Source organism: Aureobasidium subglaciale, assembly GCF_000721755.1.
Source record: "Aureobasidium subglaciale EXF-2481 unplaced genomic scaffold scaffold_3, whole genome shotgun sequence".
In the NCBI taxonomy this organism is placed as follows: domain Eukaryota; kingdom Fungi; phylum Ascomycota; class Dothideomycetes; order Dothideales; family Saccotheciaceae; genus Aureobasidium; species Aureobasidium subglaciale.
The window spans coordinates 443057-467551 of record NW_013566992.1 but is presented as its reverse complement, the minus strand read 5'-3'; the positions used below and the strand labels follow the sequence as shown (position 1 = coordinate 467551).

Here is a 24495-nt window from a genome sequence, read left to right as displayed (position 1 = left end):
TAGATGAAGAGGACCAGACTCGGCTTACCTCGACATCGTTATGCGGACTGAGTTCACAGTCTGGTGAAGCAGTGACGATACGCACGATATAAATCAGCCATGCGATTGTGTTCTGAGCTAAGAACTGATCTGCTTTGTTCTGTGCTGCGGTAGTTGATGTTACCAATAGTATATGTCTGCTACGAAAACGTGTATACCATGTCTACAGGTTAACGTTGACCTCCAATGTTGTAACACAGTGGTCTTTGGGACATCGCAAGAACAATACTTCGATCGATGGATATATACGTTCATCGAACCTTTCCAGAAAAGTAGCCAGGATACACATCAACATGCCTTTGAAAGTCTACCTGGAGACAAGTTTTGAGAATCGTGTGATATTTCATGTTAGAATCTATGTAGTTTTGCAGACTAAGTCCATCGTTTATGTCTCTACGTGCCTGGCTTTCTCTAGTGCGTGCTTCGCAGAAGCTCAGGGTGTCTGAAGTGTGCTTGCGTGCTTTGGAGTGATAGTTCTTGCGCCGCTTCCAAAGTCACCACGGAGCATAGACAGAGCGACGTCTTGTGTTCGTTGCTCTAGCAGGGTATCATGTAAATCCGATCGAAGCAGCTTCTATTGCTCACTTCTCCAAGCTCGACTCGCCCATCTGACTCGTCACGCCTTCGACATCAGCCTTGTCATCCTCGGTGGCCTCACCCTCTTCTGCTCTTGACTTCTCCTCGTCTTCCTTTCCACCAGCAATCAACAATGTTGCGACAACCTCGTCCTTTTCTGCGCGTTCGGCCTCGAAGACGGGAAGGTGTCCAGCAGCGTTTTTGACCCATACGTCCACACCACCGTCGATCAAGGCCTTTACGGCTTCGACGTGACCATTTACGGATGCCCAATGCAATGCTGTGTTACCGGCCTCGTTTTTGCGACTCAAGACTTCAGTTTTCGTCGAGGGGTCCAGTTGCGATGAGAGCGTTTTAAGGAGATCTGGAACCCACTGTCAGTACACATTCTGCCACTAGGGTCTTCTAAACGAATGTCTTACCAGCGGAGCCATTCGCGGCGCAGTAGTGGAAAGGTGTGTTGCCATTGTCCTCGTCGACGGTGCTTTCGAGCAGAGCAGCGATACTGCAGTTGTGTTGTTGGGAGAGTTGACCGAGATATTGCTGGAGTTCCGCACTCTCGTTTGTGCGGGTCAGGTAGAGAATATCGTCGACCTCGTCATCGCTGAGTTGAACTCTGGCTGCTTTTCCGGATGCCATGTTGACTGTTGTATGGTGGGCAGCTGGGTAGATGAATGATGAATCGCAGAAGCCTGGTTTGGGACGTGGTAGGAAGCTCTAGTGCAGGAAATTGGTGTACTTTTGGCAGAAATATCAAGGTGGTTCAGATGGTAAACTTTTGGGAAAGATTTCTTTGGGAGCAGATGCTGAAAATGCGGGGTTGGTATCTGATAGATGAGAGAAAAGGATGGAAAAGGAGATTAAATCTACTCCGTCCCATGCCCGCATGCAGATCAAATTATGTTGCATCTTATCCTCGAAAGCAGGACATGACTTTCGGCTGTGCTCTGAGCTTGAAAGTATTCATCCCTCGCCAGCATCAAACACTCTTTGATATCACGAAACTGAGCAAGATGCTGATCTCGCATCTAAACAATGCTCGAAAGCTGCATAAATTGTTACATAAATTGTGCAAGGATCACAAACAGCGTCATCTTTTATGACTCAAGCCACCCTGAACGTCAGAGAATTCCCCACGACCAACTACAAGGCCGGCATTGGACTTTGATTCGCTGAACACCATCCAACCATCGCTAGCAGTAAAGTTCACTCTTTGCTGTTTTTTCTATCAATTCTGTCAGGATATTGTGATAGGCACGCGATCATGTTTCCGCCGTCGGCTGGGTATAACCTCGATATTGAGGCCATCAGTGGCATTATGGGGAGCATCTCCATTGGTGAGTTTTGCCTTGTTCGTCAATTGTTCCACCAAGACTGTCGCTAATATGATTCTAGCCTGCTGGGTGGTCGTCTTTTCGCCTCAGATCATTGAGAATTTCAGACGCAGTAGCGCTGAGGGTTTGAGTATAGAATTTGTCATTATATGGCTTCTTGGAGACTTCGCCAATATCATTGGTGCTGTCATGCAGAGAGTCCTTCCCACAATGGTCAGTCGGAACATTTGACGTGTGAAATTGGAAACAAAGCTTATGTTCTTTTCAGATCATTCTGGCTATCTACTACACATTCGCGGATATCGTGTTACTGGCACAATGCTTCTACTACCGCGGATTCCACTTCAGAGATCCTAAGCCCGTCAAGCCTTCGGACGTGGAGGAGGAGACCCCCAACGAGCGCTCTGGACTTCTCTCAGCCAACGGAAATGGTACTAGCGATCTTCCTCGCACACGCTCTGCGTCCTCTTTCGGCGAGCGTTTCGTGAACGATGGTGTTCACATGTCACCTGCCAATCCCATGCACCCTGTCCCCAAGATCCAAAGACCAAGATCGGCCAAACGTTCCATCGTGCAGAAGATGCTCTTCAACCTGACCGCGATTGTTCTTGTCGTTGCAGCTGGTATCGCTGGTTATTACCTCAGCCCTTCATCAAACAGCGGCGGCGAGACTGAGGAGCAGCAGAATGATAACCTCCACTTCAATATTGTTGGTCAAGTCTTTGGCTACTTGTGCGCTGCACTCTACCTCGGCAGTCGCGTCCCTCAACTCCTGCTCAACTACCGCCGCAAGAGCACTGAGGGTCTCAACGCTCTCTTCTTCCTTTTCGCTTGCATCGGTAATCTGACCTACGTCCTCAGCATTTTCGCATTCAACCCCATCTGCCACCACGGCAAGCACGGTCAAAAGTGCAGACCTGGAGAGGCTAGCGCAATCTACGGCAGATATATCTTGGTCAACCTCAGCTGGATCCTTGGTAGCTTGGGCACGCTCTTCCTCGACTTTGGTGTCTTTGCCCAATTTTTCATTTACAGAAGTATGGATGACGAAGAAGATTACGAAGAGGTCATTGAGGAGGAAGATAGAGGCAGATCTTTGGAATAGACTTGTGGAGAATACTTTGGCATGCTGGAAAAGGGATGTAAGGCCTACTGGGTTGGGTGTAAGATACGCGTACAATGAGAAGACGGCTCAACATGGTCGCAAACGCTAGACATTTCGCCAATCGATGTACCTTGACCTCTGAATCCACCGGCACAACACTGGTCCTACGCTGTACGCTCGACGGTCAATATCGTCAGAAGGCTCTGAGGCTTAGAAGGTGTTGGGTGCTATTGTCGTTTTGTTGGTACGACTACGCTCCTTCCGCTGTGCGTCAATCACATGAACATGTTCGACTCACGCTCTCGTCCATGACGGATGTTTGGTTGAGTCGCGCCGGAGCAAGAATAAAGGACATGCGCAAGACAGATTCGACTTCTCAACTCACAGCTCACGTTCTGAGAAAATATCCAAAAAACCCTCCAAAGTAGGCCAGATGACGGGAGTCTGAAGACACACCCAATTTCCCGAACCGCACTCAGACGTAGTCCTAAGAACCTCTTCTTGCCGACTCGCGACGGATATGTGGGGAACCTACGATGATTTAGAGCAAGAGCAGCTTGTACAGCCTGACTTGCTACAAAAACTTTTCAACAATGCCATCAGATCAGATGTCACTATACGCTTTCCGAGAGGAACAGAGATCTATGGTCACACATCCGCGCTAGCCCAAACGTCAAGAGTCTTGCTCAAAGTCTTCTATAGCCCCTTTGCCGCCATCAGCAACTACACCATCGAGGATCATGATGAAGATATTGCCCTTGCGCTTGTCAAGCATATCTACAGCTTTGACGTCGTCGGAGAATCTCCTGTGCACTAGAAACTTGATGAGAAAGAGTCTGCTGCAGCACACGCGACCTACTTAGATTACCTGCTGAGACGGTATCTAGTCGCTGACGACTTCGACGTTCCTTCCCTTTCGCTACAGGATAGCAGAAAAAATCACTGCTCCTCATCCGTGCAAGGCCACTTCCGAAGGGGTCATTGTTTGCTTAAGACACCCGCTGTTTGGTCATTCGAAGAGTCGCTCGTGAATAATCATAGAGTGCATTGAGCATGAACAGATGAGTGTTATGCTGCATGTAGATTAAGACAATGCTCCCGGATGGACCTGGTCCAGGCCGTCGGTCGATCGGATATTCTGTCATGTTCCGTATCAGTCTTGTTTCACGAATTGATGGTTCTTGCTTCTATCGTCTCATGACAGAACAGTCACAGACGTGAGTTCCGATATTCATGAGGGCATGGGGGGGTATGTGTCTTGTTACTCTGGCCTCTTGAACCATCCTGTCCACCGCCTTCACCACCAACGGCACTAGGTCAGTCCCAGCATGTCACGGCACAACATCACAACCATCCCTCGACAGACAGCGGCCATGGCAGCGATTCGTCGCGGCCTCGCTAGACTTCCAACAGAGCTCCTTGATCAAACCCTGGTCTACATCCTCGAAAATAAGCGTCATCAGATTCTTCCCGGTCCCCCCTTGCAGATGAACCGAAGCTTTCGTCGCGTTGCTTTGTCTCAGCTCACGCAGAACGCGACTCTGCAGATCCACATACATCATGCTACCTACCGTCGTTTCTGGGAGGTCAGCTTCACCAACGGCATCACCCCTGTTTTACGTTCCCCTGAACGTCTTGTCATGATCGGCAAGAATGCTCTCTGGGCTTGCTTCCGCGATTTGGTCGGCATTGACGAAATGCTTGCTGGGGTGCACAAACTTTACATCGAGCTCTCTTGTTTCAAAAGCCTGGCTTTTAGCATCGAGTCCTTCAAAGACCGTTGCCGTGAAGTCACTGTTCGTGCGTCGTTGACCATGGACCCTACAAACACCAACCAGACTGGCAGCTTTGTGTTCGGACCATACATGGATGCGTGGACTGCAAGACCTGCGATTTGCTCCGTAGCTTGGATTGAGAGTTTCGTCACTGCTGTACGTAGAGCCTGCGAGCAACACATGATACAGCATAATGTCAGTCACAAGATGTTCTTCCACTGGGTGTTGTAGGAAATACACGCGCGTCAACCTGTCCCAGGCGTCCGCGTACAGGTTAGACACCTCAGAGAAAGGTCTTTGATCCAGCCGTTCCGACCTCCTTATCCTCCGAAGAGACTGACCATTGTTGAGATGAGCGTGTTGGAGAAGAAGGAGGAGAAGAGATTGGAATGGCCGAGGTTGTACAAAATCTGTGCCAAGGAAGCTGCTTGGGTCGCTAGAGGATAAGAGGTAGCTGGGTGTCTGCTACCTTTCATATCGGTTGACAAGACCATCCGGGATTGACGAAGAGATGCTAGTGTCGCAAGTGGTGAAGATTGGACAGCACATTTGTTGTGTCCGATGGCACAATTATTGAGCGATTCAAGTTGAGAAAAGATGCGCTCCGTGCTAGCGAGAGAACAATGCAGTCTCATAGGCCTATGAGACAGGCTCCTCTCACAGCGTCGTTCTGTCCCTCTTGATCACGAATTATCAGAGATTTAACCTGGCATGGAGCTCTTAGAGCTGGGCAGCGCGGAATATCGTGAGACTTTCGTGCGACTTTTGACTTTACAATCCGAGGTGGCTGGGAGAACAGGGTGATGCTTCTTACAACACTTTCCAAGGTCGACGACGATATTTCAGCAGTACCATTACACTTAGTCTACCGAGAACTATGTCAGGTCATAAATTAGATGCTCTGACATGCTTCTTACAAGTTTTATGGCCATCCGGGCCTGTCTTGTGGTGTTTTGGTCGAATTCGAGTTTTGAATGCTCGAGGACTGGAAAGTGCATTTGAGAAGGAATGAAATTCAATGAATTACCAGATGACCAGATGATGCGGGGATTGGAGCTGTCTCGGCCGATATGTGAGTGAGACCAATCGGATCTATATGGAAGTCTACAAATACACTTGCAGTATGCTCTACCTCACGTACAGCCTGGCAGTGAAAGCATGGCGGTAAACCGAAGGTGTATTCGAAGCAGACAGGGTGACAGACTCCAACAACTATGAGGTCATAGGCCACGGAGTGCCGGCGTCAAGCGTGATACACGGAAAGCGGTTGTTGCGCTCGAAACATGAGAACTGAGGAGCAGCGAGCAGTGACGATGACAAACATGATGAACTTGACAATGAATTGACCATTAAGCGAAGACTTTGACGAAAATCAAGACCATCTACCAGACTTCCTTCCTGAAGAACACTCTTTCAAAACCGTCCTCACTCCACCTTCCCAACTCTTGATACCCTAGTTTCTTATACAATGCCAGATTCTCCACCATCTTGACATTGGTGTAGAGTTCTAGCTTGTTGATGCCTTTGTCCTTTGCAAGCTCTTCTGAAAAAGCCATGAAGACTTTACCATACCCTTTGCCCTGCGCTGCCGGAGAAACAGCTAGGTTGTTGACCTCCAAAGCGTCACCTCCTTCAGTCAGCGCGAGCGATATGCATCCCGCAATTGTGGAAGGAGAGGCAGCAGGACGAAGGATATAGAGTGACGAATCTGTGACCAGAGAAGCATAGTCTGCAGTCATTGGCGCTGGCTTCCTGCCTTCAAGTCGAGCGATGTAAGGCGTATAGGCTGTGGTGATGAGATCGTGTATGCTGGCAAGATCGTTGTGTTGGGCTAGCTCTATCGTGCCCTGTGGGTAAGATTTTATGACGTTGTTGGTGGGGACCGAGCTGGCCATTTTGCGATGCGTCGACGAGATGATTAATTGAGATGCGACGTGTTTCCTGAACGAACAGAGAATTGACATTGAGTTGTGCTATCGTGAGGGAGAGACCATTGGCTGTGTTTATACTATAGGATCAAAGTGTGACTCAAAAAGTCGAGTCAGAGGTGCATGCGATAAGAGTGCGTGGGAAACGAGGGTCCAGATACGGAGTCTTGGTGCTCGATGCTGAATGCTGAAAACGTAATTATTGTAATTGATAGATGGTCATGATATCGCTACTAAATCGCTATGGAGAGAAAACAAAGATGAAACGCAGACATGCTTTTCGTCGTAAAATTGGTCTCATGAGAGCCATGCCCAGAACTTGCCAAAGAAGGTTGTCGGTACTGGCTCTTCAAAGATTTGCTCGTCAATCTCCTTTCTGCCCGAATCGATATCTGCCTCAGCAGGCTTGACGAAGCTTGGTCTGACGATTGCCTTGTGGCCGATGTACAGCACAACGAACAGGATCAAACTGATGTAGGCGATGAAAAAGCTCGATGTATCCCAAGGAATGAAAGCGGTAAATCCTTGAGTGATAATAATCAAGATCCAGAAGAAGAGTCCGTAGTAGGTGAACCAGGGCTGAAGCATAGCTTTGTACGGCAGAGTATCTCTGGAAATGCCCTTGGCGTTCAGGATTCTCATGAAAGCCAGGTGAGAGACCAAGATACATGCCCAAGCGATGAAGCCTGCAACACCACTGATGTTGATGAGCCAGTTGAATGCGACACTTCCGCCCGATGAGACGTTCATGAAACCAAGAAGACCGAATAGAGATGTGAACCCGACAGCGTACATAGGCACCTCACCAATAGTGTTCATAAAGAACTTTGGGGCGAAGCCTTCACCTGCAAGACCGACCAAAATTCTGGAAGCTGAGTAGACGTTTGAGTTGGCAGCACTCAGAACAGTGCAGAGCAAGACTGCGTTAATGATGCCAGGAAGCGTCTTGATACCAGCAAGCTTGGCTGCGATAACGAGAGGCGAGGCAGTCGCATCATCACCACCAGCGCGAAGTTGTTCATTGTCGTAGGGGACCAAGAGACCGATGAAGAAGATCGTAAACACGAAGAAGAAAATGATGCGGAAGAAGGTTTTGCGGATAGCCGAGGGGATTGTCTTGCGAGGGTTGTATGTCTCGCCTGCAGCGACGGCGACCAACTCGGTACCTGAGTACGAAAAGCCGGCTTGGATCAAGACTGACCAGAAGCCAACGAATTTGGCAAGAGCAGTACTTCTGCCTCCATCGACGAGGTATGGTGCAAAAGCACCAGGGTTTCTCCATGTCTCGAAGCCAAGATATCCGTGTTGACCAGCTCCAGCATCGATACAGATGGCGAAGATCATGAAGCCGAGGACGGTAATGACCTTGATAAGAGCGAAGTAGAACTCGATTTCTCCGTAGAATTTGACTGGCAAGAAGTTGAGGGCCGTGATAACAATCCAGAAGCATCCGATGAAGATAGCTTGACTCAGATCAGGTCGCCAGTATTGGATGATGATACCACTCGCGGTGAGTTCGAGAGCGTAGCAGGAAGCCCAAGCCCACCAATATACCCAACCCATTGAGAAACCGAGCGAAGGGTCGACGAAACGACTGGCGTATGCGGTGAATGCTCCAGTAACAGGAAGGAATGCGCACATCTCACCGAGGGACACCATAACACTGTAAACTAGTGTTCCCACGAAAGCGTATGCAATGAGAGCTCCGGCCGGACCTGCGTTGGCGAGTGCTGTTCCTGAACCGATGAAAAGCCCAGTGCCAATGGTACCACCTGGGTCTTGTCAGCTGAAAGTCAGAGGTGGTTCATTCCCATGCGAGCATACCAATAGCAATCATCTGTAAATGTCTAGACTTGAGCTGTCTAGAAAGCTGGTGTGTGGTTCCTCGTTCAATGGCATGATCCAATGAGCCTGAGCTCGCATCTGATTGCCATGCATGTTTCTCGTTGACGTCGGCTTCTTTTTCGAGTCGTGCTCCAGCATTCTGTATACCGTTGTCCGCCATGATGTATATATCGGCAATCGGTCAATTGAGTTCGCGAGCTTGCAGGACAGTATGAGATGAAACAGACAGAGAAGGCAAGTGAAAAGCGACGAAATCACCTGTGAGTATGACTGGCCTAGTTCGGGCCGTAAAATTTGCCTGTGACGCTGTCAGAGATTTCTGATACGTAAAATTCAACGTTTCGCCCCAGAATTTTGTGGGTTGCGAGCTCGGTCTCTGCCAAACATCATCTCGAATTCGCCGCCTAGACCAGGTTTCACGTGGAGGATCAAAGGAGAAGAAGCATTGGAGTGCGGATGCGAAGTCGTTGAGGAAAGTCATGTCCGACCACTCCGACGTCAAAGAGGAGTTGAACTTCTTGACAAAGACAACGACTTGCAAGCCATGTCGTGGAGCGATTTTCCTAGCTCTTTGTTCGTAGCAATGGTTGCAGGTGCAGTTAATCGATGCGCCAAAAACAGAACCTCACTGGCCTACAACGAGAATCGTCTCTGTTTTTAGGCAGAAGATTAAACAATATATTCTGGGTGGTTGAGTAGAAAAAATGTCGGCTGGGAGGAAGAGAGAAGGAAGGCTTCAAGAAAACAAGGCTGGGCAAGGCATCCCGGGCCGCTTCGTCATCGACAGTCATCGAAAAGCAGCCTCACAATTCCATCAACCTCTTATCTAAGCAAGCTGACCTTTCTTATATGGGAAAGTAGAGCGGAAGTGTTCAGCAATTGCAGTACGCGTCGTGACCCAGACGCCCTCCTTCTCGCCAATGTACTCGACAAACTTCTTCAACGCTGCGAAACGAGCGGGCTTGCCAATGCATCGGCAGTGAAGACCAATAGTCATCATCTTTGGCGAACCTTCGGAGCCCTCTTCGTAGAGTACGTCAAATGCGCCCTTGACGTGGTCATAGAAGTCTGTTGGACTACCGAAGCCGGTGGGCACGTTGACTGGAGCGTGTCAGTATCGTTATTCCACCTCGCTGAGCAGAAGCCGGACTTACACTTGTAATCGTTACAATCTTCAAGAATATCAGCATAATGGATTCAAGAATTGTGAGGATTGAACTCACCATAGGAGTATGGAATCATCAGCATGCCCTCAGGCTTCTCGACGTCCTTTTCGGCAGGCACATCAACCCAGTATGGCACGTCGTCCGCGTATGAGTCCGACATCCAGAGTAGAGGAATGTTCATTTCCTTGTACACGTCCCAGACAAGCGCCTGAGACTTTGGGCTCAGACGACCATAGTACCAACCCTTGGGATACTCGCCGGTCACATTCTTGATGGCATTAATGCCCTGTCGAATATACTCCTTCTCCTTCTCTGGAGGGAAGTCATGGTAGTCGACCCAGCTATACATAGTTAGCAGAAAGACCCACGCAGCGGAGTCGCTAGAAATTACCGGTATGCATGACTAGCAACATCATGGCCATTCTCGACGCACTACCATCAAAGGTTAATGCATGATTTCGCCGTGATAATATGGCTACTCACCGAGCGACCCACTGCTGGATTATCTTCAAGAGCCTTGCCAACACCATAGAGGGTGAACTTCATGTCATGTTTGTTGAACAGTCGGAAAAGGCGCCAGACACCAGCTCTTGCACCGTAGTCGTATTCTGACTCGACATTGACAGCACGTTCCTTGATTCTTGGTGGACCTCCCTCCAATACTCTCAGTTTTGCTTATTGGCAGCAGTATACTAAGAGACTTACCGGAGCCTCCCACAGGTGGTTCTCACTGTGGACGTCACCGTTCAAAACACTGTTTTCCGCCCCCTAGATAATTCATCAGCAGGTGGTATATATGCCTCTCTCTATGAGACTGACCTCTTCATAATTGATCACGAACGATACTGCGATCTTCGCATTGTTCGGCCACTTCGGGTTGTGACTCTTCTCGCCGTAGCCAATCAAGTCTCTAGGAAAATCATAGTGGCCATCCCACTTCCAGTCAGCTATGCTGTCCAGGTTAGACGGGATCATAGAAGGCGTGAGCGACATTGTTGAGTGTATTGAAGGTAATAATCTGATGTCAGACGAAACGCTTTGTTCGAACCGAAAATGGAGTTGTTATATACTTGTCATGACAGGCTACCTAATCACAAAGAACAGCTATCGCTTTAATCTATAGTCGCCCTATCTCTCAAGAAGATCTCCAAGATAGTTGGAGTACTTGGAGTATGTGCCGCTGAATCACAGCGCAAACCCCTCATGTTCGAACATCATGGTAGAGCGATAAGCGATAAGAGCTGATAAGCTATATGAACGCTGTCACCCTATCTCGACCTCGGCGGACGATCATAATACACCCCACCACGATTACGCCGTGGACTACAAAACGCCTAAGTATGGCAGGTGTCCATCTCCGAGGTGGTATACGTGCTACTTTTACACAATGTCGGTCCTCTTCACTTCCATCTCAGCGTATGTAGAGTTCAACGTCCTGCTGTGCTATACTGAAATCTTTCTAGTGGAAACACAGTATCTACTGAAGATGTACGAAGTACTTTTGCCAAGCTCAATGTCAGCGTACCCGAGTCAGAAGAGGACGATTATCAGAAACTCCTCGCAGCTATACATGATTGTGCCGATACAGTAGCTGCGTTGCCTGACTTCCATGCGTCAACAGACTTGGAGAGGTTCCCTAGAAAAAATGTCCAGAGGCCCACTCTAGACGAGAATGTACTTGGTCATGCTTGGGCACATACTTTTTCTATCAAAGATAAACAGCCATCTGGACTTTTGACAGGCAAAACCGTCTGTCTCAAGGACTGTATATGTGTTGCTGGCGTTCCTCAACTCCTCGGTACCGACATCATCGACCCATGGATACCAGAAGCAGATGCTACAGTCGTTCGCTGGGCCTTGGAAGCAGGGGTAGAGATCGTTGGCACTGCACACTGTGAGAACTGGTGTCAGAGTACTTCATCGTTCTCGAGTGCACAAGGTATCGTCCACAATCCGTACGCAGAGGGCTACTCAGCTGGAGGAAGTACATCTGGAGCTGCAGCATTGGTTGCTGGAGGTCTTGTCGACATCGGCATCGGAGCTGATCAGGGTGGCAGTATCAGAGTGCCTGCTTCACTCTGCGGATGCGTTGGGCTGAAGCCAACTCATGGTCTAGTACCATACACTGGCATTGCTAGCAATGACCCTATTGATGACCACGCTGGTCCTCTAGCTCGGACTGTTGTGGAAGTTGCCGAATGCTTGGATGCCATTAGCGGGTACGATGGCATAGATGATCGCAGTCTCGGTGCTCCCAAACATGCTACTACCTCCTTCGCAGCCGATTTGAAATCGATCGATAGCGCGAAAGGTATGCGAGTTGGCATTCTCACTGAAGCTTTCGAGATTGCGTTGCTGGATAAAGATGTCAAAAGCGTTGTCCTGTCTGCAGCAAACAAATTCAAAGCTCTGGGTGCGACGGTAGAAGAAGTCTCCATTCCTATGCACCCGATGGGTAATGCTATCTGGACGATACAACAGCGTATCTCCGGCTATTTGGCTCTCCAAGGCCAGCAGACTGGTCGTCATGGCTACGGTCTCACAGGTCTAGAGACGGCAAAGCTTCCCTGGACACAAGAGAAATTCGACAAATGTGAGCATCGACCGTAGAGTATCACGTAATATCCCTACTTACACAGAGTGCAGGCTTCCCAACCACAAAGAACATCTTCTTGAACGGAAAATACCTCATCGACAGCTTCCCAGCCCTCTACCCAAAAGCACAAAATCTATGTCGTCAGCTCCGTCTTGCTTACGAGAAAGCCTTCGAGAAGTACGATGTCCTCATCACTCCCACGACTCCATTTGTTGCTCCAAAACATGGAGCTTTGACAACCCCAATAGCTACCATAGCACCGACTGTGGGACTGACGAGTAACACTGTTCAATTTGATGCTACAGGACAGCCTGCTATGACGATACCGATTGGCTTCTTACCTGCGAAAGAGGACGATAAGGTCAAGTTGCCAGTAGGCATGCAGATTATTGGCGGAATGTGGCAAGATGGAAAAGTGCTACGAGCTGGTCACGCTTGGCAGAGTGCTTTTGACTGGAAGGCTTAAATATGCTGCGGCAGAAACTGAATATTGCTTACTTGCATTATCAGAGGTTTCAATCTTGTTTATATAGAATTGATAATCGTAATAACAAGAAACTCCGGATAGTAATCTTTAGCGAGATTCCGATTTTTCCTTAGTGCTTACATTGAAATCTCGCGTTACCTGATTTGCGAGTCGCGGTTTTGTGATGGAAAAGTTGAGAGCGCTCGAAATGCTAAAACTAAAAAGCACGAGGAGAAGATTTTCTGGCAACTACTCGACCTCCCTTTCCTATCTTATTCTTATGTTGAGAAAATATCAAAATATACTGGAAATCATTAAATTTGTGTTTCACTCATCTAATGGAAATAAAATCATAAGTGCGTAAAATCAAGCTCCGATAATGTATTGTTCATGCTTTCCTATCAAGTCTTCCTTGCTCTACGACCATCTGTCTTGCCCTTGCCTTTTCTAGACAGCTCGGCAAGCTTTGAATCTCTCCAAGCACCAGCCTTTTCCACAGCCTCTCTCGGTTTTTTTCTGTACATTAAAAGATAGCCTTGCACATCCGACGGAGCGAATTTGCCCTCTGGTAGCTCCTGAGCGAACTTTGTACCTAGTGTCTCCAACTCGGTGTCTATGAGCGTATCCTCTGCATCCTTGAGCCCACTCCTACTCTTTAATCCACCTGCCACTCCAAGTTGTGGCGAATGTCTTCCATTAGCAGTGCCTGTAGACTGGGTATACATCCTCACGAACAAGCTCTTGATCTGCGAGGTAGAGGCATAAGTGAACGAGATCTGCATATCAACTCTTCCGGGACGGATCAAGGCTGGGTCGAGCTTTTCCGGGTGGTTGGTTGTCATGATCAAGATGCGACCTTCATGGGTTGCCACACCATCGATCACGTTGAGCAAGCCCGAGAGAGAGATCTTGGATGCTGGCTCCTCGGTGGTGACGGTAGTGGAAGGTGCCTTAGGCTCGCGGCTACGACGGTGTTCGTGACGAGTGGGTGGTGGAGACGTGGAAGAGGCACGGCGGCTTGCGGCAATAAGAGCGCGGGCGAGGGAGCCGACCGTGATGGGTGTATCTGAAACCAGGCTGGCAGAATCCTCAGAACCGTTGATGAGCTCGTCCTTAACTTCTTCACCACGTTTGCGCATGCTTCTGATGACAGTCTTGTTGTGTAACGGACTGAGCGACTCCACATCCGGATCTTCGAGCTCTGACTCAGATTCCGAGCTGGATTCGCAGATGGTATCATCGTTGCGCTTTTGTATGCCAGCAGCATCAATGTCTTCGAAAAGTACGATACATCGCTTCGGTAAGTTGTTGAAGAGTTTCGACAAAGTGCTCTCGCTCAGAGAGGGATCCATGAGGTTAATGATGTAAATATCGAGACCAAATATTCCAGCCAGAGAGAAGCTCAAACTAGTCTTGCCAGTCCCAGGAGGTCCTGAGAACAAGTAGCCGCGACGATATGGGATGCCGCGAGATGCGTACCACTTCGAGCTCAAAGGGTGAAGATACTCGTTCATGTCTTGTAGAATCTGGGTCTTTTGTTCCGGGTCCAAGATGACAGTATCGAGAGGACGTGGTGGACGTTCTGAACTTCTCATCCAGCCATTCCAGCGATCTTCGCACGGAATACGAATGGCAGTGTTGGAGCTCTGTTTGCGGATAGTCCAAGCCTTGATGTCGCCAAGAAGTAGCTTGATTGGATTGGTACTGAGACCGATGCAGCAGAAATCGATAGCAGACTCTGTGCGCTCGACACCGTTGCTACCGCGAGTGGTGTATTGACGTTTGGTGAACAGAAAGGTGCCGCGTGTAGTGGAGAACCAAAATTGGCCATGATCAGGCTCATACCGAGGAGGAACCTTGGCAGCAGTTCTGGAGAAGTTGAAGTAGCCGTGTTCACCAATCGCGACCTTTGCGAGCATGTCCACGTCCTCGTTGCCGTCTTCATCATCGGGGTCATCAGAGTCATACTGGCACCCGTATTGCGTACGAGCAGCGAGCGAGCGCTTAGAAAGATCGGGCTGTGTGGCTGATAACCACTCGAGAATAGTGAGATAAAGATCGTCGCTACCATCGATGTGTACATAACTTGTCAGATGGTCGAGGAAGGCCCCGTAGACACGATGCCAGATGAATTCTAGGGCACGTTTGGCGATGAAAAAGAAGGCGATACAGGTCATGAACAGACTGATGTCTAAGCCAAGCCATTGTTGCGCGGTATTAGCGAACAAACTATAGCCAGGGACAACTGCCTCAAGGAGTTTGATAGGCAGATCGCTGACATCGGTATCATTGCCGGATGATAAGGTCGTGATAAGCTGACGACTGACGGAGAAAAAATCCATGTCGTGCGACTTGAAGTCAACGCAATTGTGCAGGAAGTCGGCAAAGACGGATCTTATACTGTACCACCACGGTGTCCAAGTCGGGTTGGCGAAGCAGTCCAACACCGCCGACGTATAGTAAGTCAGATGCGTACGCCGTTGGTGTGTAGCGAATTCGATACACCGCAAAAGAACAGCAGAAACATCAAAATATAGCTTCCACGAACCTGTTATCGTGGACCTACCTTGTTCTGGTTGCTGGCGCTTCAAAGGCCGATATCTAGGCTGCAGTCTCTGACGATCGTTTGCTCGTAGCGTGTCGAAGCATCGTGAACGCACGCAAACCACCCCGAGCCCATATGTTTCTGTCTCAGAGGCCGCAAACTCATAGCGCTTATGCGTCAGTAAGCACAGCGTGTCACTCGTTGTTGGTTGGTCACTGGAGAAGAGGACGGCAAGTGGAAGTTCGGTTAGGCAATCAAGGGCGGAAGGAATGCTGATTGGACAACGTCATTGCACGTGCTTGAGAAACTGCGAAGCATACCGAATGCCTGGGTATTGGACTTTACGCGAGACACCTGCATAGACAATCTGACATATCTTGATTGACACTTCACGATTATGCAGTGACCTGGAAGAAGCGAGACTCTACGCGCATGAGCAATATCAAAATGACCGAAACTTGCGACACACAGAAAATTCGACGATACAGCACCCGAGAACATAAGCACTGAGATGAAAGGAAGTAATAAATGTCGAATTTTGCAATGTATGCTCCTCTAGTGTAGTGTAGGGAAAGGACAGGGTATAGACAGGTCAAATAGATGAATCGAACACGAATCGCCAAAAATGCAAAAGGCACCTTCATCCAAAGTGGAGAGGTAGAAAACATAGACTAGACAGACAAGTTAAGCAAAACACTCAATCCTTCTTTGCCTTCTTTGCCTTCTTGGGCACGCGAGCGAGCCAGTAAATACCAACAGCAGCGAACGCGTTGAAGATAATGAAGGCCCACATGATGCCGAAGTTTCTCCAGCGGTGGCTGTATGAAGAGCTGACTGCAGACAAGAAGGCGTTGGTGTCTGCAATTTGGCAGAACTGACAGTCCGAGGTCTGGTTGTTCTGGAGGTAGCCACCATAGTTGGAGATCCAAGGACCCATGAATTGACCGCAAGTTTGGCCGGCGGGAGATCTGAAATTGAGATATTCGTTGTCGGCACAAACGACGTCGGTGTTGGCGACGGCGACAGACAACATACCGTCGACAAGGTAGGAGAAGGGAGACACGCGGTACATGAAGATCCAGAAACCAGGCATGACGGTAGGTCCGACAAGGACACCACAGAAAATCAAGGTCAAGGAGAACATCAAATTGGCAATGTTACCACCAGTCTCAGCCAAGTCGATACCAGCAATAACCATGTTGGTAAAGGTCGAGGTGAAGAGAAGGAACTGCCAAACGAAGAGGAAGAAGAGACCACCACGCTCGGTGACTGCGTTGGTAGGAACGGCGTTGCGGTACAGTCCGATGGGGTAGTAGAAGCAGAAGAAGATGATGACAGCTCCAAGAGAATTCCAGGGCAGCTCAACAATGATGTTGCTCAACATGAATGCCTTCCAGGAGTAAGTCTTGGAGGGGCGCTCGCGAACCTCGTACAGAGCACGCTGGGTGACGAAATGAGGCATGATTTGCTGTACAAGCTGACCGAAGATAGTGAACAACATGAAGATACTGAACATCTGGTTCTGTAGACCTTGCTGGGAGTTGGGGGCCTTGAAAAAGACGAAACCAATGAACAAAGCGGAGAAAGTACAGAGAGCGAGCTTGGAGAAAATGTAACTGGGCGTACGCCAGTACTGGATGAAGACACGCTTAGTGACCTCAATGAACTGTACACCGAAGGGGGCAGCAAACTCGCGGTAGCTGGTCTGGTCGTTGGGATCGGTCGAGGGCTGGGTCTCGTGAGGGCGTTGGGTGCGAAGTCTCTCAAGTTCAGCCTTGGTACCGCGGTACTCCTCGCTGTCGCGCCAAGTCTGGTGCCAGTCGATATCAGTGTGAGAGCCAGGGGCAGCACCGATGACCTCGAGCATCCACTCGGCAGGGTTAGCATCAGGAGGACACTTGTGTGCACCGTTGCGTTCGAAGTAGGCGGTAAGGACGTGCGAGTTCTGGCCAACTTCACCGAAGTAAACGGTGCGTCCACCACGGGCGAGGAAGAGAAGGCGATCGAAGCGCTGGAACAACATGGCGGAAGGCTGGTGGATCGTACAGAGGATAGCTTGGCCGGACTTAGTGAGCTTCTCCATCAAATCACAGATAGCCCAGGAGGTTTGTGAATCGAGACCGGAAGTAGGTTCGTCCAAGAAGAGAAGGAGTTCAGGCTTAGCAGCAAGTTCGACGCCGATAGTCAAACGCTTACGTTGCTCGACGTTGAGACCTTCACCAGGAACACCGACAACAGCATCGGCATACTCTTCCATATCGAGAAGCTTAATAACCTCATCAACATAGTCGAGTTTCTCCTTGCGAGGAACATGTGCGGGTTGACGAAGGAGGGCACTGAAGTTAAGAGCCTCGCGGACAGTCGAAGTCTGAAGATGGAGATCCTGCTGCTGAACGTATCCAGTCTTTCTCTGGAAAGAGTCGTCACGCTGACGGCCATCAACAAACATGTCACCAGAGATGACACCCATAGTGACACGAGTAGCAAGGACATCGAGAAGTGTAGTCTTTCCGGCACCAGAAACACCCATGAGAGCTGTGAGTGTACCAGGCTTAACCCATCCATCAACGTGGTCAAGAATTCTGCGGTCTTCCTTCTTGATCTTGATGTCGTAGCAGACATCCTCCCAGTGGAAGACAGCGGTTTGCTTCTGGATGATGTCGGCGGGATCGGTGTCGTGATGCTGCTTCTCAGCAACAGTCTGAGCGGCACCAGCAGCCTCGAGATCGTCGGGGCTGTTCTTGGTAAGGACAGCAGGCGCGTGACCTCTACGGAAAACCAGGACTTCACCCTTGGACTTCTTGGCTGAGATGAATTCGGTGGCAGTCAAGTAGAAGCACATAAGGCCAATCATGAAGGCAATCACGATACCGAAGTTGCGCCACTTGTGACTGTGGTAGTACGCGAATGAAGAATTGATGTAAGCATCTCCGTCAACAAAGTTCTGGCCAGCAATAGCACCAACAGTGGCACAAACTTGAGTGCCCTGGTCGTATGTTCCATACAATGGCACGGGCGACGAGCATGGGAACTGTCTGCCGTGGAACTCGTTGATCATGAGAGCCTCGAAACCGTAAGCAACGGGATCAAGGTAGTTGATCCAGCGACTCCAGCCAAGCATGTAGCGGGTGGGAATGGTGAAACCAGTGAAAATGACAATAGCCAGAATCAAGATAGCTGCTGGAGCCATGGCTTGCGAGAGCGTACGTGAGACAGAAGCGATAGTTCTGAACAACATACTCATGGTCAGAGTCAGGAAGAAAGAGACCAGTAGGAAGAAGAAGAAAGGTCCAGGTTCACGACGAAGGTTCGTCATGAAGTACAGTGTAGTGTTGAAGATGATGGCGTTGAGGATCTTGTAGGGCATGTCCGTGAGCATGGAAGCGAAAGCTTCAGACGAAGGATGGTAGAGAGCATATCTAGAGTGCTTCTCGACGATGGGTCTTTGAGCGTACAGCGTCAAAATTTCTAGGGCGGAACCGAAAGCGTTCATGAGGATAGCGAAGAAGAGGAGGGCGCCACGGCTGTAGAAAGAGTTGGTGCCGTTGTCGAGGTTGTAGAAGATGGATCCAATGACGAGAGACATGATGAAGTTACCGAAGAGTTGAGTGAAAGTCAGACTAGGGTCTCCTCTCAGACGCTGGAAACCACGCCAGAGACACAGCTTGACTTGCTGAGTGTATGACAAAGTGTAGGGAGAGGCAGTGCGTTGACCCTTGGCCTTCTGTGCTTTGCGAGATGCGGCGAACACCTCAGTCGATTCTCCACCAAAGGGGTACTTTCTGTCGAACTCGTCAATTTCTTCCAACAGGCGTTGACGTTCGGGGCTAGCCTTCCAGCAAGCGGCGAACTCGTCAGGAGTTCTGGGTGCTTTGTTCTCCCAGCCCTTGCGGACTACACGCTCCTGAGCCGAGGTCATGGAGGTGAGGAAATCAGCATCAGTCTGACGATCAGGGCAATCGAAACCGAGGTTCTCGAAGTAACCCTTGGCACCAGTGGCGCTGCCGAAGAATATTTGACGTCCCTCGTAAAGAACAATGACCTTGTCGAAGAGGTCGTATGCAGCTCCGGGAGCTTGGTAGATAGCAACCATGGGAGTGGTGCCAAAGAACTCAGAAGAAAGGCGGAGGGTTTTACAGAACTCGACAGCGTTAGCACTGTCGAGACCACGAGTTGAGTTGTCCCAAGCTTGCAGAGGGGCGCCACTCAGTGCAGCTTCGGCGATCGAAACACGCTTTCTTTCACCACCTGAGACACCACGAATGAAGTCGTTTCCAACCTGAGTGTTGATGGTATGCGAGATACCAAAGGTGGCCATCATCATGTCTCTGTTAGCCTCAGCCCATCTGACCTTAGACAGGCCGCCAGGGACATCGCGGGGGGCGCGGGCGCGAGCTGCGAAGTACAAAGTATCACCGACGGTCATGTTTGGACTGTTCAAGTTAGCTATATCCATCGTAATGCTTCAAAAATTCCCCTTACAAATGTACATCTACCTCGGCAGTGTAGATGGCTTCTCCTCTGTACTTCGTGTTCATATCCTTAGCTTCAATACCCTGGTAGTTGAGATAAGACTTTTCGTCAACATTGAAGCCGTGGGTTTCTCCAGTCACCGTCTTCAGGAACGTCGAGCAACCAGAACCCGGAGGACCAAGAACAACAAGCATCTCGCCAGGGTTGACGATGCCCTCAAAGTCGCGAAGAATATCAATTCTTCTAGGCTTCTCAAGACCCATCAACTTCTTGACACCTCCAACCACCTCAAGAGCAATGTTGGACACAGTCTTTTGGTAATCCGAGCTGGCACCGAAACCGTGGACGTTCAAGTTCTTGAAAGCAAGACCAGCAGTACGTTGTTGCATGCCCTCTCTCTGACCCAGCTTGTACATTGACTTGACCCATTCTCGGGCCTTGAAGTTGGGCCCATTGGGATTCAGCGGCGAATCCTCGTCGTATGTGAATGGGTCGTCAGGTGCTTGCGACATGGTACGGCTCAATGTCTTTGCAAGATCGTGAACCTTCTCGTCTCTTTCGTAGGCGGCCTCGCTTTGAGATGATGATGGTGACTCGGCTGGCTCAAGCTCAACCTTCTCATCTGATGGTGGGATGCCGTCAGGGTAATATGTGCCATCGTGAATGCCAGAGTGTGATAGATCGGGCTGTTCGGTTGTGAATGTCCTCGAGGTTTGGCGAGAAGCAGGAATGCGTGAGTGCTCGGCGTGACGATTAGGGTTCAATGTATCCCGAGTCGAGTGGTCGGCTTGGTCGTGATGTTCATCGTGGAATGCAGTACCTCCAAGGGCACTGACACCACTACGTTGGTTCTCACCATCGTAGTTGTTGAAGGTAAAGTTGCCCACGAGCGACATGTTTATTAAATAATTAGATGTCGTCAAGGTTAACTGGGATTAAGTTCGAAGGGACAAGCCCTGTTTGCAAGCAGGTATTTGCTGCTGGTCGAGGTATGTGCCGTGGTATGCAGACGAATTCCCGAGGAACAAAAGATGTCGTCTAGAAAGGCGAACGGCTTACCTTAATATTGCCAGAGGATGCTGAGGCGTTAGGCCGAAGCAGTGACAACGAAAGCGTAGATGACGGCCTCTCCAAGATGCGCTAGGGGCAATTCAAACCGACTCGGACCAACGTTAGCTCCTCTGTAAGAAGGTATTCCGGGCGGGAAGGCCCACTTCCTACCCCCCAACTCGGGAAGGCCAGCATCCGAACTGGAGAATATCGGTCGACATATCGTACCATCTGCTTTTTCCCGTGAAGGATGCTGGCAATCCCACAGTTTACCATGTCAGATCCAGGCTAATTGCATGGCTCTACTCCAATCGTGTCCTGCAGTTTCACGAGTATTGTATCTTGTGTTGTCCTATTCGGACGACTTGGCGCGGATGTCATGACGTACTAATTCTCATATCCATTGCCTACGAACGGTTTACCACAGACGAAAGCCCAGCATTTTCGCAAACTCTGTGCGAGGGCTGTCCCGCCGGTGTTCGAAAAGGGATTTTTGCTTGCAGCAAAAGGCACCGCGTCTTTAGCAATCTCTCAACGTGATTGGAAATGGTCTTCGGATGGACGCTATCCGCGCGGGATCGCCGTACATTTCCCCGGCTCTTGGTCTCTTCAACTGAATCGCGTCTTTGACAGGGGCTCTTCTGTACGAGTACGAGCCCAAAATTTGCCTACTGTCAGCAGGAATCCACGGACTCCGTGGTTGCTGCCCGCATGTTTCAGGAGGACGTGTTTACATTGCACCAAACATTGCAGAAGGAGATTACACCTGGTGCTTTGTCGCTTCCCAAGCATGATACGAGAAACGGAGAGATTGCGCCTAGAAGCAGCTATTCCAACGCGTTGGGACCTCGTTGCAGATACAGTGGTCTCATAATCGCATGGCAAAGCAGCTGAGATGGCGCAGGATGCGCACGCGAGAGGTGCTGACTCTGCTGGATAGATGTACCGAACTCTGTTTTTACTTGACAGTTTCGTATTCGTATAAGCTCGCTTTTGACGCCCTGAAGCCTTCTTTTCTGTGCAGTGTGGATTGTCCAGATAAGATTCCATCTCATCTAGCATTCGGTCTCGCCTGATCCTGACAACAGGGATCGCAAACAGGCGAACCACTGAGTCGTAATGACGTTATGATGGACATCTAGGCACGTCTGTTTATCACAAGTAGTCATAAAATGCATAGCCTGATAGCCTGTCAAGCATTGTTACTGTCATATCCTCGCGGAGCGTTCTTCGACATTCACACGCCTAGTGTTCAGCCGCACCTCGTACTGCGTACTTCTGGAGCGACATGGCGATCAATCTGTCAAGATTAGGCAATCGATGAGGGGTAGATTGTGCGACACAAGATGCACGCAAAACCGCCGCGCTTACAAAGATGGCTCGGAATCCTGTTTCCCGATGGAGCTTCCAGCATCCGCTTTTACTCACGGATGCTGTCCATATCCGTGGCCGACTGCTGCCTCACTTAGCAATTCTGTTGCATGCTCAACTGACAGCGCGACCACGATGTCTAAGCAAGGTAGTGTCGGCTGATGAGACATACCATGAGCAGGGCAGCGGGAATTGGTCACAGGAAGAGACACGACATCAGCCCTACGATGCTTACTGCATGCTGCGTTGTCAACAACAACGATACACCGCCCCTCTTCAGGCTTGATTTGATATTAAGGTCGACCACTGCATTGCACTCGATTCTTATCCAGCTATCACTGTGAGAGCATAGAAACCGGAAAGCACGAGCGATAGTGGTAAGAAAACGATTACCACGAAAGTGTGGACGCCGGGCAAATCTATGTGAGAGTTTCGATGGTCTCAACGCGTGCTGAGCAGCGACTAGGAGGGATATCTCATCCTGTCACTTCAATGCGACCTGTGAGTGCACGAGTGAAGATCAGACGCGATCATATGTGAAGGATCAGTGCCGCATACACTCTCAGTCCATGCTAAACCAATCTTCGTCTTCCAGCTCACAAATGACCAGTCAATCACTTCCTTCTCGCCCATAGCACAACTGAAGAGATCCTCAACACTCACGTCGCTGTGAAGGAATACCCAAACATCAAAGTCGATGAGTATTGTGTCGACACCCCTGCTGACCCTAGGCATGACCCGTCTCCCGTGGTCCGCCACAAGGGCTGGAAACTGTGCGAGAGCGGTGACTCTGACCGATGCGTCGCTGTCGTGCGGGAAGCCATCAGACTTGGGTTCCCTATGTATTGGAAATGTTTCTTGTCGTGCATACTCAGCGCTGCCGAAGGACACTGATACAAAGCTGGAAAATACCGTCTTCATGCTGAACTTTCCTGGTGCAAACTGGCCAACGCAAGATTGGTCCACTTTATTGCTCCGACTTAAATGCAAGATCTATTCAATGAGCTTAACAACACCTTCAACTACCAAGAGAGCTGCAAGCCTGAGTTTGCCGAAGGTACTGCCGAAGATCTTGAAGATCATTGGGAGCAGTGAGGTGGAGACGCAAGCATTCACGACAATCTCATCGTCATTCTCGAGATCAGCAGTGAAGGCACCATTACCAGCGTGCTCGAGCAAGACCCTACCGTTACAGTCGTGTCCAATGGCACTACAACTTCGACAAATGGTCATGATGGCGAAGGCGCCGTACCCGACATGGAGAGACTTGCGATTCGCACTTCAAGTAAAGGTCACGTCCGCACCATGTCCGCCCCCAGCGGCGGCAAGATGTCCATGAGTCTTCTCAAGATGCCTGAGAATTAGTGAGTCATAACCTATACGTGTAATAGCTTGCCCGGCATAGCGCTTGTGGCTTACACATTTCTCTCGCGTTCCTTCTATGCGCAGATTGTAAGAAGATTACAAAGATGGCGAAGATCATGGATCCAAAACTCCTTGATCTCATCGACTCTGCACCAGAGCGCTTGGATGTCTACGCCTAGCCTTGGCAGGTCATCCTTCGCACATGCATGACTCTTGGATCTATCAGCTTAGATTCCTGGACTCTGGCCCATTGAAGAGAAATATCGTGTCAAACACCAGGAATGGCCCTCACAAAGACGCGAAAACAGTGACGATAGCGTCGTAATCCCACAGTACACATAATGGGATGCATGAACTTTCCCACGTCTTCGCTCGGTATCAAAAGCCCTTTGGATCTTACCTGCATGATAGCAAGCCGCACCTGAGAGCGACATGGCAATACGCCCGTCAATAGCAAACAATCGTGGCGGGCACAATGATACCTCTTGCATCTATCCAGGATCAGACAGGCTCAAGAATAAAATCTTCAACCTGATCTCCCAGACAGACGCAAATGGTTTTGGAATATTTCTATCTCCCCAAGTTCCCACCACAAGTACCGCCGTACCTCACAACTATGAAAGAAAAACGCCCGTCCAGAATGTCTCAAACTTATATACAGCTTAACATGAATAACATTGGGCAGCTTGCTGTCTTTTGTTTGGTCCTCGGTGTTTGCTCCCGTATGCCACCGAGGACGATAACCGGGTCACGCAGACGAGCCGACACCGGCGAGTGACGGAAGCGGGGGTTAAGGATGTCTCCCTCAAGCGCCGAGAGGGTCTGTAGATGGGTGGTAAGAAGACATGATGATTTCATGGT

At 49.7% G+C, this 24495-nt stretch overlaps 10 protein-coding genes across 10 annotated transcripts; 4 read left to right on the top strand and 6 right to left on the bottom strand.

Annotated features, from left to right (window-relative positions):
* Window positions 1–620: 620 nt before the first annotated feature.
* On the bottom strand, window positions 621–1254 carry AUEXF2481DRAFT_2262 (uncharacterized protein; the record flags this gene model as incomplete). The annotated part of the gene is made up of 2 exons (XM_013491175.1): window positions 621–979; window positions 1038–1254. The coding sequence occupies 2 exons, from the start codon at window positions 1252–1254 to the stop codon at window positions 621–623; spliced, it is 576 nt and encodes a 191-aa protein (XP_013346629.1).
* Window positions 1255–1879: 625 nt separating this feature from the next.
* On the top strand, window positions 1880–3054 carry AUEXF2481DRAFT_26684 (uncharacterized protein; the record flags this gene model as incomplete). Its single annotated transcript, XM_013491269.1, has 3 exons — window positions 1880–1952; window positions 2011–2162; window positions 2218–3054. 3 exons carry the CDS (start codon window positions 1880–1882, stop codon window positions 3052–3054), a joined length of 1062 nt encoding a protein of 353 aa, XP_013346723.1.
* Window positions 3055–4382: 1328 nt separating this feature from the next.
* On the top strand, window positions 4383–5276 carry AUEXF2481DRAFT_26683 (uncharacterized protein; the record flags this gene model as incomplete). The annotated part of the gene is made up of 2 exons (XM_013491268.1): window positions 4383–4985; window positions 5061–5276. The coding sequence occupies 2 exons, from the start codon at window positions 4383–4385 to the stop codon at window positions 5274–5276; spliced, it is 819 nt and encodes a 272-aa protein (XP_013346722.1).
* An 870-nt stretch (window positions 5277–6146) lies between these two features.
* On the bottom strand, window positions 6147–6821 carry AUEXF2481DRAFT_36804 (uncharacterized protein). The gene has a single exon (XM_013491379.1). It carries the CDS (start codon window positions 6722–6724, stop codon window positions 6212–6214), a length of 513 nt encoding a protein of 170 aa, XP_013346833.1. The 5' UTR covers window positions 6725–6821; the 3' UTR covers window positions 6147–6211.
* A 233-nt stretch (window positions 6822–7054) lies between these two features.
* Window positions 7055–9024, bottom strand: AUEXF2481DRAFT_86278 (uncharacterized protein; the record flags this gene model as incomplete). The annotated part of the gene is made up of 2 exons (XM_013491531.1): window positions 8582–9024; window positions 7055–8535 (listed from the first exon to the last, which is right to left on the bottom strand). The coding sequence occupies exons 1-2, from the start codon at window positions 8760–8762 to the stop codon at window positions 7055–7057; spliced, it is 1662 nt and encodes a 553-aa protein (XP_013346985.1). The 5' UTR covers window positions 8763–9024.
* Window positions 9025–9428: 404 nt separating this feature from the next.
* Window positions 9429–10743, bottom strand: AUEXF2481DRAFT_62541 (carbohydrate esterase family 4 protein; the record flags this gene model as incomplete). The annotated part of the gene is made up of 7 exons (XM_013491477.1): window positions 9429–9703; window positions 9757–9774; window positions 9826–10109; window positions 10160–10200; window positions 10252–10422; window positions 10474–10536; window positions 10588–10743. The coding sequence occupies 7 exons, from the start codon at window positions 10741–10743 to the stop codon at window positions 9429–9431; spliced, it is 1008 nt and encodes a 335-aa protein (XP_013346931.1).
* A 331-nt stretch (window positions 10744–11074) lies between these two features.
* Window positions 11075–12946, top strand: AUEXF2481DRAFT_95000 (uncharacterized protein). The gene is made up of 3 exons (XM_013491545.1): window positions 11075–11184; window positions 11232–12361; window positions 12415–12946. Exons 1-3 carry the CDS (start codon window positions 11156–11158, stop codon window positions 12828–12830), a joined length of 1575 nt encoding a protein of 524 aa, XP_013346999.1. The 5' UTR covers window positions 11075–11155; the 3' UTR covers window positions 12831–12946.
* Window positions 12947–13186: 240 nt separating this feature from the next.
* AUEXF2481DRAFT_86275 (uncharacterized protein) lies at window positions 13187–15593 on the bottom strand. The gene has a single exon (XM_013491530.1). The coding sequence runs from the start codon at window positions 15170–15172 to the stop codon at window positions 13232–13234; it is 1941 nt and encodes a 646-aa protein (XP_013346984.1). The 5' UTR covers window positions 15173–15593; the 3' UTR covers window positions 13187–13231.
* A 188-nt stretch (window positions 15594–15781) lies between these two features.
* On the bottom strand, window positions 15782–20868 carry AUEXF2481DRAFT_94997 (uncharacterized protein). The gene is made up of 2 exons (XM_013491544.1): window positions 19858–20868; window positions 15782–19808 (listed from the first exon to the last, which is right to left on the bottom strand). The coding sequence occupies exons 1-2, from the start codon at window positions 20742–20744 to the stop codon at window positions 16073–16075; spliced, it is 4623 nt and encodes a 1540-aa protein (XP_013346998.1). The 5' UTR covers window positions 20745–20868; the 3' UTR covers window positions 15782–16072.
* Window positions 20869–22699: 1831 nt separating this feature from the next.
* AUEXF2481DRAFT_477520 (uncharacterized protein) lies at window positions 22700–23735 on the top strand. The gene has a single exon (XM_013491594.1). The coding sequence runs from the start codon at window positions 22967–22969 to the stop codon at window positions 23606–23608; it is 642 nt and encodes a 213-aa protein (XP_013347048.1). The 5' UTR covers window positions 22700–22966; the 3' UTR covers window positions 23609–23735.
* The last annotated feature ends 760 nt before the right edge of the window (window positions 23736–24495 follow it).